The 15,881-nt window shown below is 39.8% G+C and overlaps 1 protein-coding gene across 7 annotated transcripts in view; it reads right to left on the reverse strand.

Annotated features, from left to right (window-relative positions):
* Positions 1-7,708: 7,708 nt before the first annotated feature.
* DENND1B (DENN domain containing 1B) overlaps positions 7,709-15,881 on the reverse strand; it is a 171,383-nt gene continuing 163,210 nt past the window's right edge. For all 7 annotated transcript variants that reach the window (XM_049807720.1, XM_049807717.1, XM_049807716.1 and 4 more), the window contains one exon: positions 7,709-15,672. In XM_049807720.1, coding sequence (XP_049663677.1) covers positions 15,121-15,672 — 552 coding nt within the window. In that variant the 3' untranslated portion in view covers positions 7,709-15,120. The remainder of the gene's footprint in view (positions 15,673-15,881) is intronic.

Below are 15,881 nucleotides of genomic sequence, written 5' to 3' on the forward strand. Positions count from 1 at the left end.
GCACAGCTCTTTTGCATTCAGAGCAGGGCACTTCGAGCACCTGCCAAATAATCACTAGGTACAATTTGGTGAATCCAAATACACCGCATTGAGGAATTACTCTTTTTTCCTCCTTGATAACTATGTATCAGCCACTACTAGCCCATCACATATTCCCCATGAGGAACAATGTTCCAGGGGCTACATTAAGCATCATTAGTTGTTTTTAAATAACTGCCCGATTTTTTGTTTCTCAGAAGTTTAAATAAAAGTTTATTTATTCTTCAAAAGCGCATGTTAACGTGGGAGAATCCACGTGTGTCAAGGGGACTTCTGGGAAAATCTATTTCACGGCTTAAATTAGTGGCACCTCTTAAGCCTGAACCTAAGGAACATCTCAAAAACTGTGAAACTCATGCTTTGCCATTAGTTTAGTAACTGGATGCTGTAAGACATCACTCTCCCAAGCAATTAACACTAATGATCATGATCCGATCCTGTGGCTTTTAAATAGAAAACACTGCTTTTCTGCGTTCTCTGGAAGATGAACACCATGACCACCGAGGATTTGTTTTATGATGCCGCGAGGAAGCTCAAGAATTCTTACTTGTTCCAACAAGGTAGTATTATCTTTCCTGTTTGGTACAACTGAGTGATTTGAAATTTTGATAGTATATGACTTACAGCTGTGATGCCACACAAGTTTTTCAGCTGGGACAGGCCATTCTCAGATGGGGAATCCTCTCCCTTCCGAGGTCTTCAAAACTCATGCCTCCTGGCCCTTGAGGAAGCAAGAAAGCATCTGGCCCATCCAGCTTTCTAGTCAATGAGAACCTAAGCCACATTGTCCATGTCTGAAGTCTGGCTAATGATTATTGTTCAAACAGATGCTAATTAATAATAAACATCATCTAAATTACGGTACTAAATAAAGACCATAGCTGATCCACTTTTTTAAATGGCCATAATCAATAAAGTCCCACAGAAGAAAGCTTGTCTCCAGATAAGAGACAGCAAAGTCTTTTTCCAAGCCAAAAATTTCTGTACTATGTTTTATTTAACACAAGCCCCGAGACTCCTGCAAGTCTCATTGCAGGACAAACCTTACACGTGTAATGTCACATAACGTCAGGAATGACGGATCAGAGGATTTTGGCCAAGTTCCTTTTCCTGTGCTATTCAATCACCTCTCAGCTAAAGAAAACTGACACTTCTGAAAACAATTCAAAAAAAGAGCATCAAATTAGACATTGTAAGTCAATAAAGTTGAACAGCGAGTAGCTGACAACACTAAAATTTTGCCTATTGCAAAACGTCACAGTTGAATGAATGGATGGGGCTTTCATGCCCCACTGAAGCATGCACAGGCTTCAAACTACTGGCATATGTCAAGATGCTGCAAAACCTAACATTTATAAAAGATACATCTGGTGTGTATTTACTGGGAGCAGAGCAAGGTCTTGTTTAAATTGCACACATGAATTTGATGTGGAGAGCAGGTGATACCCTATGCCTCACAGTAAAAGCATGTTTTAACCTAAACTCCTCCATCTATAATGCATGCCATGAGGTATGAAGACCTCTTGCACATCGAAAAGCTGGAGTATAAATTATGAATCAAGGCACAGGTGGGGTCCTGAAGGCCAGAGTTCTCAGCTCAGTGGTGATTTCTCTGGGCTTAGGTTGCTTCAAATTATATTTATGGGGTAAAAATCTATTGGAGATTTTATATTGTAACCAATTGGAGCAACTTGCTATATTTTGACTTGGTTTCACAAAAGTTGCTTTTAATATCTGCTTTTATCAGGCTGCAATTTTTCTTTCCCCAAAATCATTTGGCAAAGCAATTACATTTACCAGCAATTCATCTAACATTGTCAAACACCAGGAAGACTGACATGTCCAAATCATGATTTTAAATCATCTTTTTTGATCAAACTACACAGGCTTTCATCTGGTTTTATGCTCTTCGTGGCATTGTTTAAAGCACGACATTTTTTTCTCAGCTCAATATCACATATGACCTTTCAGATTTCACCTGTAGTTTCAGCAAAAGCACAATTTTCATTGGCATGTATTGTAACAACTAACAATAATAAAAATGTGTGTTTCCAATTTAAACCCATTTAGTTTCATTTGGCACCTGTGCTAAACTTTACGTGGCAGTAGAAATCCAGAAACAGTGACAGCAACATAAGCACTGGAGGAGTGAGAGCAAGCCGAAAAGGCGGGCTTTACATGGCAATCTTAATTATATGTGACTGTTGGGCTACAAGCCTTCTTTACCTGTACCAACAGCGATCTGCACCGCAGCTTGTTTGCAACGTACAAGTAGTCACAGCGCAGGGCAACCTTGGGTTAAATAGCTGCTTTCTGTCCCACTAAATAAATAACTTAATGTCTTCCATGCAGCTAGTACGAGGTACTAACAGAATTTCAGGTGTTACCCCTAAGTAATTTCACAATCGTTAGGCAGATTAGAAAAGCATAAATCTGCTGGGAAGATGCATGGGGCGTTTCCACATAGTTTTGCTCCAAGTGTAAAACGGCTTGAACAATCAAATGCAGCCTTAGCTGCTTCTAACCATCTCCTCAGCTAGCAGGCAAAGGATGCCCAAATGACAAGCCCTGTGCATCCAGGTGTGACAGGGCACCCTGCCTGTACTGCAGCCAGTTTGAGACAAGCCAGGAGCCCAGGTGCTATTTTGGAGAAAAAAAGCACAAGGTTCTCCTCCCAGGCTGCCTACAGCACTAGTGTTTGACCACTGTTTCAAGCCTTGGACGCAATGACCAGGCAAGGTCCACAGAAGGAGTCACTGCAGAAGGACTCGGACCCTGATGACACAGCAGAATAAAAGCAGACCAGAAGAGCGTGCAGGTGCACCACTTTTCTTCCTCAGTTTCTGGCAGTGCACCCTCATGTGTCTCTTGCAAAGATTTAAATACTTCCTTGGGCACGCTGTTATGTCAAGGGAGGGCTGCTTAAAGTAAAACAGTAGGTTGACACTTTCCTTCTTAAATGTATAAACCTCAAAGTCCTGTTGAACTAGCCCAATTTCTAAGCATTTTCTTTCAGAGGGATCTGTCACAGGGTCATAGACAACTATGTTAAACCTGACCCCCAGAGAGAGGGAGGCTCCCTCGGGTTTTTGCACGAGAAATGACCCTGACAGAGAAGATGCAGATCTGCCTTTCAGGGATGGCCCAGTGCTGGCACAAGCGATTAAACAGCCCAAAAAAAGATCATTCTGGTTCAAAACGGTGGGTAACAGTGACCAGTGGCCAGAAAAATATGTGGCTGTGCTCATGACCTGCACGGACTAGATTAGCCTGTGTTTGTCACTCAGTCCTGGGATATATTTTTCTCGTGTAGCCTGCCTGAGATGCAGAAATGGTTTGTCAAGTTTTCTGACATTGGGGAGAAAACAAGTAAGGGGAAAAAACCAATTACATAAGTATTGGTCTGTTGACATTTAAAATGAGACAATGATGAGCATAAAAAAAAAAAAAAAGGTTAAAAAAAATCCTGGGCCAGCAACCCAAAGGACCAAAGACAAATCACAAAATAGGATGCAACTAATTAGGCTGAAATGCCAACAATGTTCAGTATATCGTTCAAAGTTTCCACAATGTCAGACTGCTACTGTGACCCCCAGTTCAAATACGCCAAGGGGAAATGTAAAAAGGACTGAAACAGATAAGTTAAATACAAATATTTTAAAATGACATTTTAATTTCTACCTCACCATTTTAACATTTTCAATATCGTTAAATAAGCATGTCGCCTATTCTCACAGCAGGCCAAATGTCAGATGTTTGTATGTATTATTCAGCTGAACATTTTAAATACGTAATCCTTCTCATTGTTAAACAGGTGGTATTATATTAACAGGTTATTTTCTTAAAAGGAACAGTGAACAGAAAGCTACTGATACTATATACTGAATGTGGAGCCAGCGCTAGCACAGAACTGAACAAAGGTCTGCAGGGAGCAGGTAGCCACAACTTTCTGCTGTATCTATGACTTCTAAATCACATCTCAAGGCACTGGGACCCAGAGTCTCAGAAGTCATCTACTACAATTTAAATTAAGTCACCAATGCTCAACCACTCGCTAAAGAACAGGGCTCCAGAAGTTTTAACATAAGCACGTCAAGGCTAAAACCTGGAAGTCAAACATGGTTTTTAATATTTGGCCTTTGAACAGTCCAGGCTGAGAAAAACATCCTCTGCCCATCTTGAACACACAGAGATGTTCCTCTTCATCATTTAGGAAGAATCCCAAGATAAATCAACTGGAGTGATTTTACACCAGGATTAAAGTACTCACCTTGGAAAGTATATTAGTTGAGCTATTCATAGAACTACACATACCTGAAAAACAAACTTCTGTAGGCAAATGAGTCTTGTGTAAGCTCTACATAGCAGAGTACATCCTCACTGTGTCTCATCCATGATACTGAGTATTTTGCAGGACTTAACAATTAAAAACAGATAACAGATCTAAAAGGAAAAGGCTTGCAACCAAGTTTGATAGATTCATTGTAGCCCATGTTTAACCTTTTTTTTTTTTTTTGGAGTTGTTGCATGTTGGGTTTTGTTGCTGTTTCAGTGACAATTATTTGAGGGAAGAAGTAGACCTGAAAAAAGAAAATTAGTGGAGCAGTACACCATCAGGAACCTGGCCCTTCGACTTTCAGGAGGAATGTTAAAAAATAGGCAGCCACAGAGAGGAAATTATATATGGCCCATAGCATATTCCAAGTGTGCTTCCCAAACTTTGCTTTTCGAACTAGTACTTGTTTATGTTTCATACAGAATTTGTAACAGGATTGACAGACTCTGGGGTTTGGAAGCTTAAGAAGCTGCTAGCATTCTTCTTGACTGATGAAAATCTGCAGACTGACTCTATTTTGCTCTGTCTGAATACCAGCAAACCCACAACATCACTTCAGGTATTGCTTAGGGGTTTTGTTGTTGTTGTTATTGCCTGTCACATCAAATAAAAATCTAAATCCACAAATTTGATAAAGTTAATTTTCTTTTTGTGAACACGAGGTTAAAACACAGTGAGTTCTTGAAAGAAAATGAAATCCTTTGCCCATCATTCAGATACAGCTGCAGCTGCACTAAGGTAAAAGTATCTTGCAAAAGCAATATTCTCAGCTGCTTTTGAAGCACAGCCAACCAAGAAGCTAGCAACGAATAGGAGTGTTCATGATTTCTCCTCCTAAACAAGTCCCCAACAAGACACTGCTTTGAGTTGCATTTTTCCCTCAAATGCCACAATTCTTAACAGACGTGCCAGCTTTCATACTTAGAGTGCTACCATGTACCTGGTACACCAAACTCCTCAGAAATCACTTCATTTGGTATAGTTGTATTGACAGGAACAGAGTCCTCCTGTACCATCTGTGTAAAATTTGCCAACTTCACTAACTTGTCTTATTACCTCATCTTTTTCAATCCTTCCCCATGCTTAGGTTTGAAAGAACTTTCAAAGAACTGAAATATCCATAGAAAGTGAGTTGCAACCGCACTCTTGGTGCCCTGAGGTAACAAACTAAGGAAAGCAGGCAAACTTAACCTGAAAGACTTGATCTTCATACTTTCTCACTCCTTCTGCAAATATTAAAGGCTTCTACATTTTTATTATGTCCTCCATTGGCTCACAGTCTGGACCTACGACAAGAAGTTCATTGTCACAGGTATCTTTGTAATAGCTGGATAAATGTGCGCACATCTACTGGCAAAATGAAGAAATGACTGCAAGATATGCTGTGCTAAATCTAGCAGTGAAGATCCCTCTGCTACCAGTCTTCACAGCTTGTATCATGCTGGTGGCTGCAGTAAGCTACAAGTCAAATAGCAAGTATTAAAATTACACCCTCATTGTTTTGTATGAACATTGTAATTTTTTCATCAGTTGCGGATTGAGCATATCAAAATCGAAACCACAGTCTCTATGGTTTGTCTGCGTAAGATACCAAAATGCTTTAAATTTAGAAGAGTGAATCACAGATCAGATATACTGCATAGCCATTTAATGTAAAATCCCAACTAAATTATACACTTGCATAAAATGACTCAGCAAAGCAACTACATAAAAAAGCTAAATCATATCCGATAAAATATTCATGATGTGCTACTGTGTCACGTTGTACTGGGTTTGCATGGCAAGGTTTTGGTAGCCGGGGGGGTTACAGGGGTGGCTTCTGTGAGAAGCTGCTGGAAGCTTCCCCCACGTCTGACAGAGCCAATGCCAGCCGGCTCCAAGACGGACCCGCTCCCGGCCAAGGCCGAGCCCATCAGCAACGGGCATAGCACCTCTGGGATAACAGATTTAAGAAGGGGGAAAAAAAACCCCTGTGCATTTTTGCAGCCAGAGAGAGGAATGAGAATACCTGAGAGAAACAACCCTGCAGACCCCCAGGTCAGTGCAGAAGGAGGGGGAGGAGATGCTCCAGGCGCCGGAGCGGAGATTCCCCTGCAACCCGTGGGGAAGACCACGGTGAGGCAGGCTGTCCCCCTGCAGCCCATGGATGGAGGTCCATGGTGGAGCAGATATCCACCTGCAGCCCGGGGAGGACCCCACACCGGAGCAGGTGGATGCCCAAAGGAGGCTGTGACCCCGTGGGAAGCCCGCGCTGGAGCAGGCTCCTGGCAGGACCTGCGGATCTGTGGAGAGAGGAGCCCACACTGGAGCAGGTTTGCTTGCAGGACTTGTGACCCCATGGAAAAGACCCACGCCAGGGAAGTTTGTGAACTGCAGCCCGCAGGAAGGACTCACTTTGGAGAAGTTTGTGGAGGACTGCCTCCTGTGGGAGGGACCCCACAGTGGAGCAGGGGAAGAGTGTGAGGAGTCCTCCCCCTGAGGAAGAAGGAGCAGCAGAAACAATGTGTGATGAACTGACCCCAACCCCCATTCCCTCTCCCCTGTGCTGCTGGGGGCCAGGAGGAGGTAGAGAATTCAGGAGTGGAGTTGAGCCCAGGAAGAAAGGAGGGGTGGGGGGAAGGTGTTGTAAGATTTGGTTTTATTTCTTGTTACCCTACTGATTTGATTGCTAATAAATTAAACTAATTTCCCCAAGCTGAGTCTGTTCTGCCCACGACGGTAACTGGCGAGTGATCTCTCCCTGTCCTTATCTTGACCCAGGACCCTTTCGTTATATTTTCTCTCCCGTGTCCAGCTGAGGAGGGGAGTGATAAAGTGGCCTTGGTGGGCACCTGGCATCCAGCCAGGGTCAACCCACCACATACGTGTTATTTAGCCTGCTGAAGTTACAAATAAGCCATATCTTCACTCCTAATCACCACCGAAGCCAAGAGGTACTTTCTGCATCAGCCTCTCCTCACCAGCAGTGAGAAGGGGGGAACGAAAGCAGGTCACCAGACGTGCCAGTGACCGACAGAGCCACGCAGCCCAACAGTACCACTGGGCACAGGAGGGGCTGGAGTCAGGGTGCAAGGGGAGCAAGGAAGAAGAGCTGGTGGTGTCAAAACCAGGCTTACATGCTGGGGGTTGAAAAGGTGAGGTTCCAGCGACTGTCAGCAGCACACAGTCTGACCCTTCAGTCAGATGTGATTACAGGTATTACAGGAGGTCAGGCGTCCCTCTTCCCTCACTAGCAGTATCCTCAAGACCCCTCTGATACTTATAATACTTGCCTTTACAGTACAAAAATACTTGGTGGTATCATAATTATTATTATTTTTTTAATATCCAACATTAAAGGTTCAAACCACAGTACCCATCAGTTATTACTACTGTACCTTCTGCATGCAGTTTCCTCTTATCTCAATTTCTTGATCTATAAAATAAGATAATATAACCACTTTTTTGGTAAGAACTTGAAGATACCGTTTAACAAATAGGTATGATTAGCTAAGGTTTTTTACAAGAAACAAAATACCATAGTAATTACAAAGGACATCAACAATTAACTTTTGTACTGTATAAACAGTAATTAATAAGAAAATACATTCAGCTTTTGCTATATTTGAGAAAATGAAATGTTCATTCAATGGAAAAAAACTTCCAATATAGTACAGTATCATTGTATTATTTTACCCTTTATGCCTGATAAGCATGAAAATGCTATTCAGATCAACCCATCAAACAAGAACCTGCACCACCCAAGGAATTTTGATATTGTTAAGTTTTATTTTATATTACAGTGTTGGGCACTTTATGGTAATGTGGAGTTCACCAAAAACTTCTACCAACGCCACAAACTTGGAAGGAAAAAGAAAAAAACCAAATCACACCATACATCACAGCTCACTTACTACATCTACACAGTGCACTACTGACAGTAGTCTAAAGGTCTGAATTACAGTTCTTGAGATGAATTTGAACAGTAGTCTAGAGGGTGCAGAAGCATGGAGTAAATTCTTAGATTTGGTTCTAGTTTTATTAAAGGTCAGTAACTAACTAAATTTTTAAAACCGTTAGGACAATGCTGGTTGGTTTTTTTTAAATCTCTGAAATTATTAAAATGACCAATAAAACCTCAAAACGTCCTGTACTTCATGCCTTTCCTATAAGTATTTTAAAGGCTCACAACAAGGACATTATCAGAAATGGTTTTCAAAGGTCAACTAAAAAACATTCTGAAAAAAATTAGAAGCATTGGGATACATAATGTTGCTTTGTTCCAATGTTGAGGCATTTCTCAACGTATCGGACGCAGATCTAAAGATAACCAACGCAAATTGTCAGCTGGCTAAACATGTAAGCATTTTAAATTTCTCTTCCTCTTCAAAAATCATGAAGTAACAGACGTGATGTGCTTGTGCGTAAGCTGCACCGAGACTAGCTGTTCCACAGTGCTTTATTGCCTCATTCAAGTATATTAATTTAAAGAAGTTCAAGGGAAAACCAAAGGTTAAAACAAAATGTACATCAATATACAAAGAAATTCATTTACAAAAATTAAAATGATACTGGCAACATTAGTACATATTTTAAGTAATGACTTATGATAATTAGGGATGTCACAAACTAAATTCTTAATACCTTTGGTCATCACTGTGAAGTCTCACCTCATTGGTGGTACAAGTGATAAAACGATAGACTAAACATCATAAATTCTAATATTTAACCTTACTTCAATTTAACCAGGTTATAGTTTTAAGAATTACGTAGAACAACTGGTATGCGAACGCCAGCTTAGGCCCTATTATTTCCATAGAACGTGACATCCATAATCATTCCCAGTCATTGGAAATATACATTTGCCCCATTAGAATATATTCTTCATGTTTTTATCATACAACCATATTTCAAAGCTAAATGCAATTTTACACATTTTTGAAAAATACCATTTCAAGGATCTGCTTGAAAAGCAGATGCGCACTACTAAATTACTTTGAAACAAGAAGAAATATTGCACAAAATTCACTGAAGATTTGAAAGTCAACACATTTCCCCCCACAAGCAAGTAGCTCCCTTATTTTTAACAGAAACAGAATGTCAATTCACACAGAATCATAACAAACATCAACGTACTTGAACTCAACCTATTTTTCAAATGCTAATACTGTTACTGGACTCTAAATACAAATGTTGTTAGTATTGACCTAAGTAATAGCACAAATTAATTTGAGTACCCTTTACTACAGTAAACTGTGGAGTAACTGCCAACTGTGTTACCTGCTGTCAACCCAGCAGAAAACGGCAACGGCCCTGCCAACTATGTGGGTGGTGGATGGCCCTCTAGACTAAGGTGGCTGTGGACTCACCAGGCAGCTCTATTTAGGAGAAATGTAGTAGCTTCCAGGAAAGACCTATCAAGTACTTTCAAGTGGCCACTGACTAACACGGTAAAACAGACATTACAAAGCAAATCAAGGAAGGTTTTGTACAAAGAAACATAGCATTTCTTTTTTCCATTCCTTTATTTTCAACCACCCTGAAGATCATAAATTCTAGACCAGCTGTGGTCTATGCTCTTGGGGTGAAGATGAGGACATGTTCTATTCAGCACAGATTCTGTTAACAGAATTCTGTAAACAATGCTTGGCAAAGACATACACATCTAATAGCAGCAAAGAAATTACTGAAGGCAAGTCACAACACCATTCATACTGGTTTTGCTGGTGCATTTATTTCCACGTTCGTTCTCCAAAGATTTACCACGATACCACAGGAACAGAAAGCCTTCACTATTCTGAGCTTTGCAATAGGAAAGCTCCTTGCCTCAGGCATAATTTTGTTAGCCACACTTGTTTAGCCTGAAATTTCAGGCTGTTGGGAACATGCTGGCTGGAGTCTCACAGCACCTGGACTAGAGCCTGGCGCCAAGAGAGAAGATGCTAACTCCCTTGGCAATAAAGACCACCCTTGACCTCTCCCTGCAGAGTCAGGGAGGTCAGCGGTTATGGGGCTCCTTCCTGCAGGACAGGGTACTACAGTCAGTATTACACAGGGGGTGCATTTGCAAAAGGGCCTCATGCTGGCACTTCCGATTATTGCATGAAATGTTTCTTCAATTAATAACATGCATAGAGAAAAGATTTTAGATGCTCCTAGCAACTCCATTAGACGGCTGCACCAATGAAAGATTGTTCTGTAGGACTGAATAGGATTGATTGTAGGCGGAGAAATAGAAGCTGTTTGAAAAACCTGGCTTAACTGGTTTTTTACCTAGACTTTACACCATTTACAAGAACATGAGGTTGTAAACTAGCTCATTCTAAAACCTGGAAAGATACCTAAAACAGCTTTTGAGATCTAAACCACTCCTCTAATAGGTTGGGTGGGATTTTCAAAAGCACCTCAGCATGTGTCTAAAACTCCGGCTGAAGCCTGTGTTACAATGCCTGAGAAGGGACTTCAGCCAGCGCTGAGAGTTTCTGATGACCCAACCCAAACAGCAGCAATATCACTGAAATGCTAAATGACAATGAAGGTTCAGTCAACAAGTTCTATGACAACTTCTACAACTACATTTTTCCTTCGGAACAAGTCTATTTTTTTGGAGCTATGTGACACCCAAATATGTGGGATGGAAGAGCAAACCACTGCCTACTCTACACGGACTGCCCTCTGCATGCATAGAGGGTGGGTAGGGATCACCTTTGCATCCACAGTACTGTCCTTCCCTGAACATCTGTGCTGTTTTTCACGTGTTGCATCTCTGTACAGGTGGATGGGAAGGCTCTGACTGGGACAACACATTATCCATTCTCCAAATCCCACAGGGAATTAATTCCATAGGCAATATTACTTTTGCCTACATGGCTGGGTTGGAATCACTACAACTGAGCTAGAACATTAAACAATATCCTGAAATCTGGATTTCCTCCAAGTTATTACTCCTCCTGAGGACTCCCAGGCTCTGCTTCACCACACCCCACTGGAACAACCCAGGAATCCTTTTCTTTTCTACTTCCCTTACTTTTTTCCAAACCAGATGAGTGATGTGGCTCATTTCAGGCAGACATCTATGCAAAACAAACTTGAAGATATTAAATTCAAGTGCTAGTTTAACTTTCTACATCAGAAATTTGTTCCTGTGTGTAAGTAACACTACAAAGCTTAATCAAATAACCTGGTATCTCCCTTAAACAGGAGAAATGGGAAGATTTTTGAGATCCTGAAGAAAAGAGATGCCTCTGAAGACGACCACAGGAGCTCTGACTGAGCAGAATTCAGTTCTCACCAGTAGCTGGTGATGAACATTGATGATTTTCAAAGGCATTAGAAGGATTTCCACAAATAAAAAGTATAAAACTTGTAAAAAGTACTGGAGCTGGACAATTTATTTTAACATAGAACCCAATGTGTTAATAAAAATACCGTATTTGTAGCCAATAAACAGTTTTATATTATCACAAGGACAGGGAACAACAGTGTTGAACTGGAAATATCAGCTTGGACTCTTATCTATTTGGTAACTGGTAAATCTGTTTAAATAAGGCACAAATATTAGCCTTTTTAGAAGATCACTGATAGTAAGTGGAAAAGACTCTGTAATATTACAGAGTTAAAAATGTACCTACAGTTAAATTCAACATAGATATAAGACTGAGTTATTTTCTAACCCATACAAGGTTCAAACCCAAAAAACACATACTATTTAATGACTGTAAACACTCTATGGCATGTATAAATAGTAAGGAAACAGTGTGGCATAACCACAGTAACTAACATTTTGACTGAAATAAAAATAATTCTAAGTTGAATTTTACCTTCCATCTTTTAGTTCATCTGTTTACTTCTTTTCAGCCTGCATTTTCACTCAATGAAGCACTGAATTATCACTACAATGCCTCGATTTTGAAAGATTCCACTATCAAATGTTCAATTTTATGTTCCTTATAATAACTATAAGAATATTAGCAGCCTCACATGGCTTCCATATTTTTTCCACAAAGGTGAGAATGGGAAAATCTATGTGATAATAGGAGTTCAGTGCCTAACTCTCATGTAAAGCCAGTAAGATTTATTCTGTCAGAGAGGCATTTTTAAAAATAATTTTCTGGCAGCATTCCTAGACTTAAATGTTTGATGGTTTTGAAAGTAATGATGGCCATAATTTACAATTTTTCCTATTTTTCTCTTTAAGACATTAACACTGTTTATTATCTTTATTAAATGAAGAAAACAAAACATCATCTTAGATGGAACCATGGACAGACACACCATGTCAGATGCAGAGGAAAAGAAAAGGTGAATCTTGAAGTTCTCATCAAGAAAACGCAAGGACGTGAATGAGAAAGAATGAGAAGTGCTACAAGAACAAAAACCTTTGAGTTGCTTGTCTTCTCTTAGACATACTTGGCAGAACTACGTTTGGGTAATGTTTAGTACCAGCAAAGAAGAATGCCCTCTGCCTAGTCATTAATATCACCTCTAAACAAGTGTCCATGAGATTACTCTGCAGCTTTCTCATCTGAACAGCACCTGAGCCACCTGGTCTGACCCACCTTGAAAGTTTAGAGCGAAGATTTAAAATAATTTTTATGATACTTTTGATTTTTAATAGTGCAAAATATTTTGCCAAATAACATCTTTATGTTATAAAAAAGCCCCACAACGTGCCGTGTTGATACACAAGAGGAGACCAAAGGATAGATAAAATACTTTGGAGTACAGACCTCTGGACATACAACCTCTAACTCTGGAATACTGAGACTCTCCAGCAATGCAGATTGCAAATGCCCTCAGGAATGTTCATGCTCTAATCAGACACAGGTATTTCTGTAAGATTTGCACTTTTACAACCTTTTACCTTCATTGCACTGATTAAAAAGAAAAATTCTGGAGGCTCATCCTCAGTGACAAGTACTGGTCCAGCCCTTCTCATTCTGGAAGAAGCTGAAACTTTTGCATTAACAAAGCCATGGTCTCACTCCACTGCATCTCTTTGGTAAAGCATCAAACATTGCCTCTGTAATGATATGGATCCATTCTCTTAGGTCAGCTGCCTTGTAATAAAGCAGCCAGAAAAACTCTTTTCAGTTGTTTTAGCTAGAAGGAAAATTCATTCATAAATCTCAATGTGGCAACCGATATTAAACTTTGCTACAAACTACTATTAAGATATTAAAGCACAATCTGATCCAAATACTGACTTCATGAATGTGCTCACTCAGGCCTATACTGAGATTAAGACTAACCATTCATGCCAAAGAGGGAAAGAAAGAAAAAAGGTTTCTGACATGAGTTTAGAAGAGCAGAACATTCTTCTCAGGCACAGTTCATTTTATACCCACATGTTACTTCTGCCAACTGCATCACAAATATGCTTCAAAATTGACAATTCCAATCTGCTGAAACTTCATGCCTTTCCTGTCCTGAGCTATTGTAGAGTACAATGTATGCACGGTAAGGCGAGGAGGTGGAAAAAGGAAAGGGCAGGAAAATTAAAAAATAAAATAAAAAAAGGAAAGAGCTGCTCCATATAACAGCAAGAATTTTCAGATGTAATTATCCAAATATTCCTCAGGAATGCTGCCAAAAGGAGGAAAAATGTTTGTTCTAAATACAATATACATCAAGTCCATTTATTCTCCTTCACCGAATTTAGAAAGAGATTTTTGGTTGTTCAAGTTGGATAAAATGAGAGTTGGATATATGCGGTCTCAAGCTGAATCTGTAATTGTAGTTTTCTAGTGTTACAAGTAATTTTCAGTCATGACTCTTTAATAATTTAACTAAATATGACTTCTAAGTAACAGTAATTCAATCTACCTTAAAAAGGTAGCTACAAAAAATGGAAAGAAAATAGTTCAGAAGAGGCACAAACTAGTTTTCAAACTCTATCAAACTGTAGAAAATAAAAAATAATAGAAATCTATCAATTCTACTTACACTTTCCTTTCTGAAAATGTTTAGGTGAAATAGTCTACCCAGGGCAACCAGATAACAGTCTTTAAAGTGTCTTAGTTGTAAACAGACGTTAATAAACGTCACATTATAATTCAGCACTTCATGTACTTTACAGAAGAGAGAAAAACATGCACTACCTTTTCAAAGTCTGGAAGACAGGGCCACAGTTTTAGTCTGGAGAAAGTTCTAAGTTATATTCACAAGAAATTCCTTAATCTAAAAAAAGTTTCCTTTCCCCCTCCCCTTTCCTGAAGGAAATTCTTGCCATGGAAAATCATTATTGCTGTTTTGTAGACTTGCATTCATATTCTAAGATAGTTAAACCCCTTCTCAAAAAGATTAAGGCAGTTGTCATTCATTACAAATATTAACACTGGTACATTTCAGACAAATCAGATTGCTTAATTGCTTAAGATTTCATGCTTAATGGGATTAATATAGTACCTTCAAAACCTGGTTACCTGTTAGGTGATACCTTTCCTGCTGCTTAGAGGAAGCAAATGCTAAGAAGCACCATACACCTGCTGTATTTTTAACACAGAGACTAACTAGTACCTGATTTAAGAGTGCATTCATATATTTAGTTCCATTTTGTGGACCTAACTACAGCCAACAAACGAACTGGGTAAACATAGAAGCGGATGTCCCAATGGCAGAAAATGCATACTCAACTGAAGAGAATTATTTTTATAATCAAAGATCTCTTACTCCTTTTTCATCTTTTGGTTATCATCTTATATGGAGTCCTGAGTAGTCTCCCTTTAACTTCTGATGGGAGTCGAGTTTCTCTTCTCATAGTTTTCTTATGTTTTATTCCCACTGCTACTACTGGATAAGCTATCCTTTGAAATATTTAAACCATAGTGAAAAGCAGAACTCAGTTTACATAATGACACCACTTCTTGAAGAAGCCCACCCTCCTCCAGGGTTTCATTTCCTTCCTCCCCATCTTTCTCCCAAGGGACCAGAATGGATGTATGTTGAGCAAGACTTGCTGGGAGCTGATCTTCTGAGGTATTGCTTAGTGTTTCATTCTGCTTTGCATACTTACAGAAAGAATAGCCTGCTTTGAAACTTTCTAGAGAAGCAAACTGGGCACTTGATTGTACTGGAGATGGGGATGTCATACTAGTGGTGTCCCTCTTGTCAGTAATAAAGGTTCTGTCACTACTTTCTTCTTCCAGCCTTGAGAGAGTTTCTCTATGGCCACCAGAAGAAACATGCTTCCTTGGCGATGGAGGGAGCTGCTTCCCATGAAGGACACTGTCATCCTGACCGAGGTTCCACTCTGCTTGATCATTAGCACTGCTGCAGAGCAGGGTAAGATTGGTCTCACTAGGTGCATTCGACTTGTTCTGAAAGAAAGAACACGTATTTATAGTTAATGTCACAAGAAATGTCTCTATACAGGCACTTCTGAAACAAAAATACTGCAATGGATGTTGTGTGTTTCTGAATCATGGATCTCCTTTGGTGTTCAATGCCACAAAACAACAATCCCATAAACAATGTAAGATCAATTGCTTTTACACTTCCTTGCCAGAACACGCTGTCTTTTATCCTA

Source organism: Accipiter gentilis, chromosome 8, assembly GCF_929443795.1.
Source record: "Accipiter gentilis chromosome 8, bAccGen1.1, whole genome shotgun sequence".
Classification (NCBI taxonomy): Eukaryota; Metazoa; Chordata; class Aves; order Accipitriformes; family Accipitridae; genus Astur; species Astur gentilis.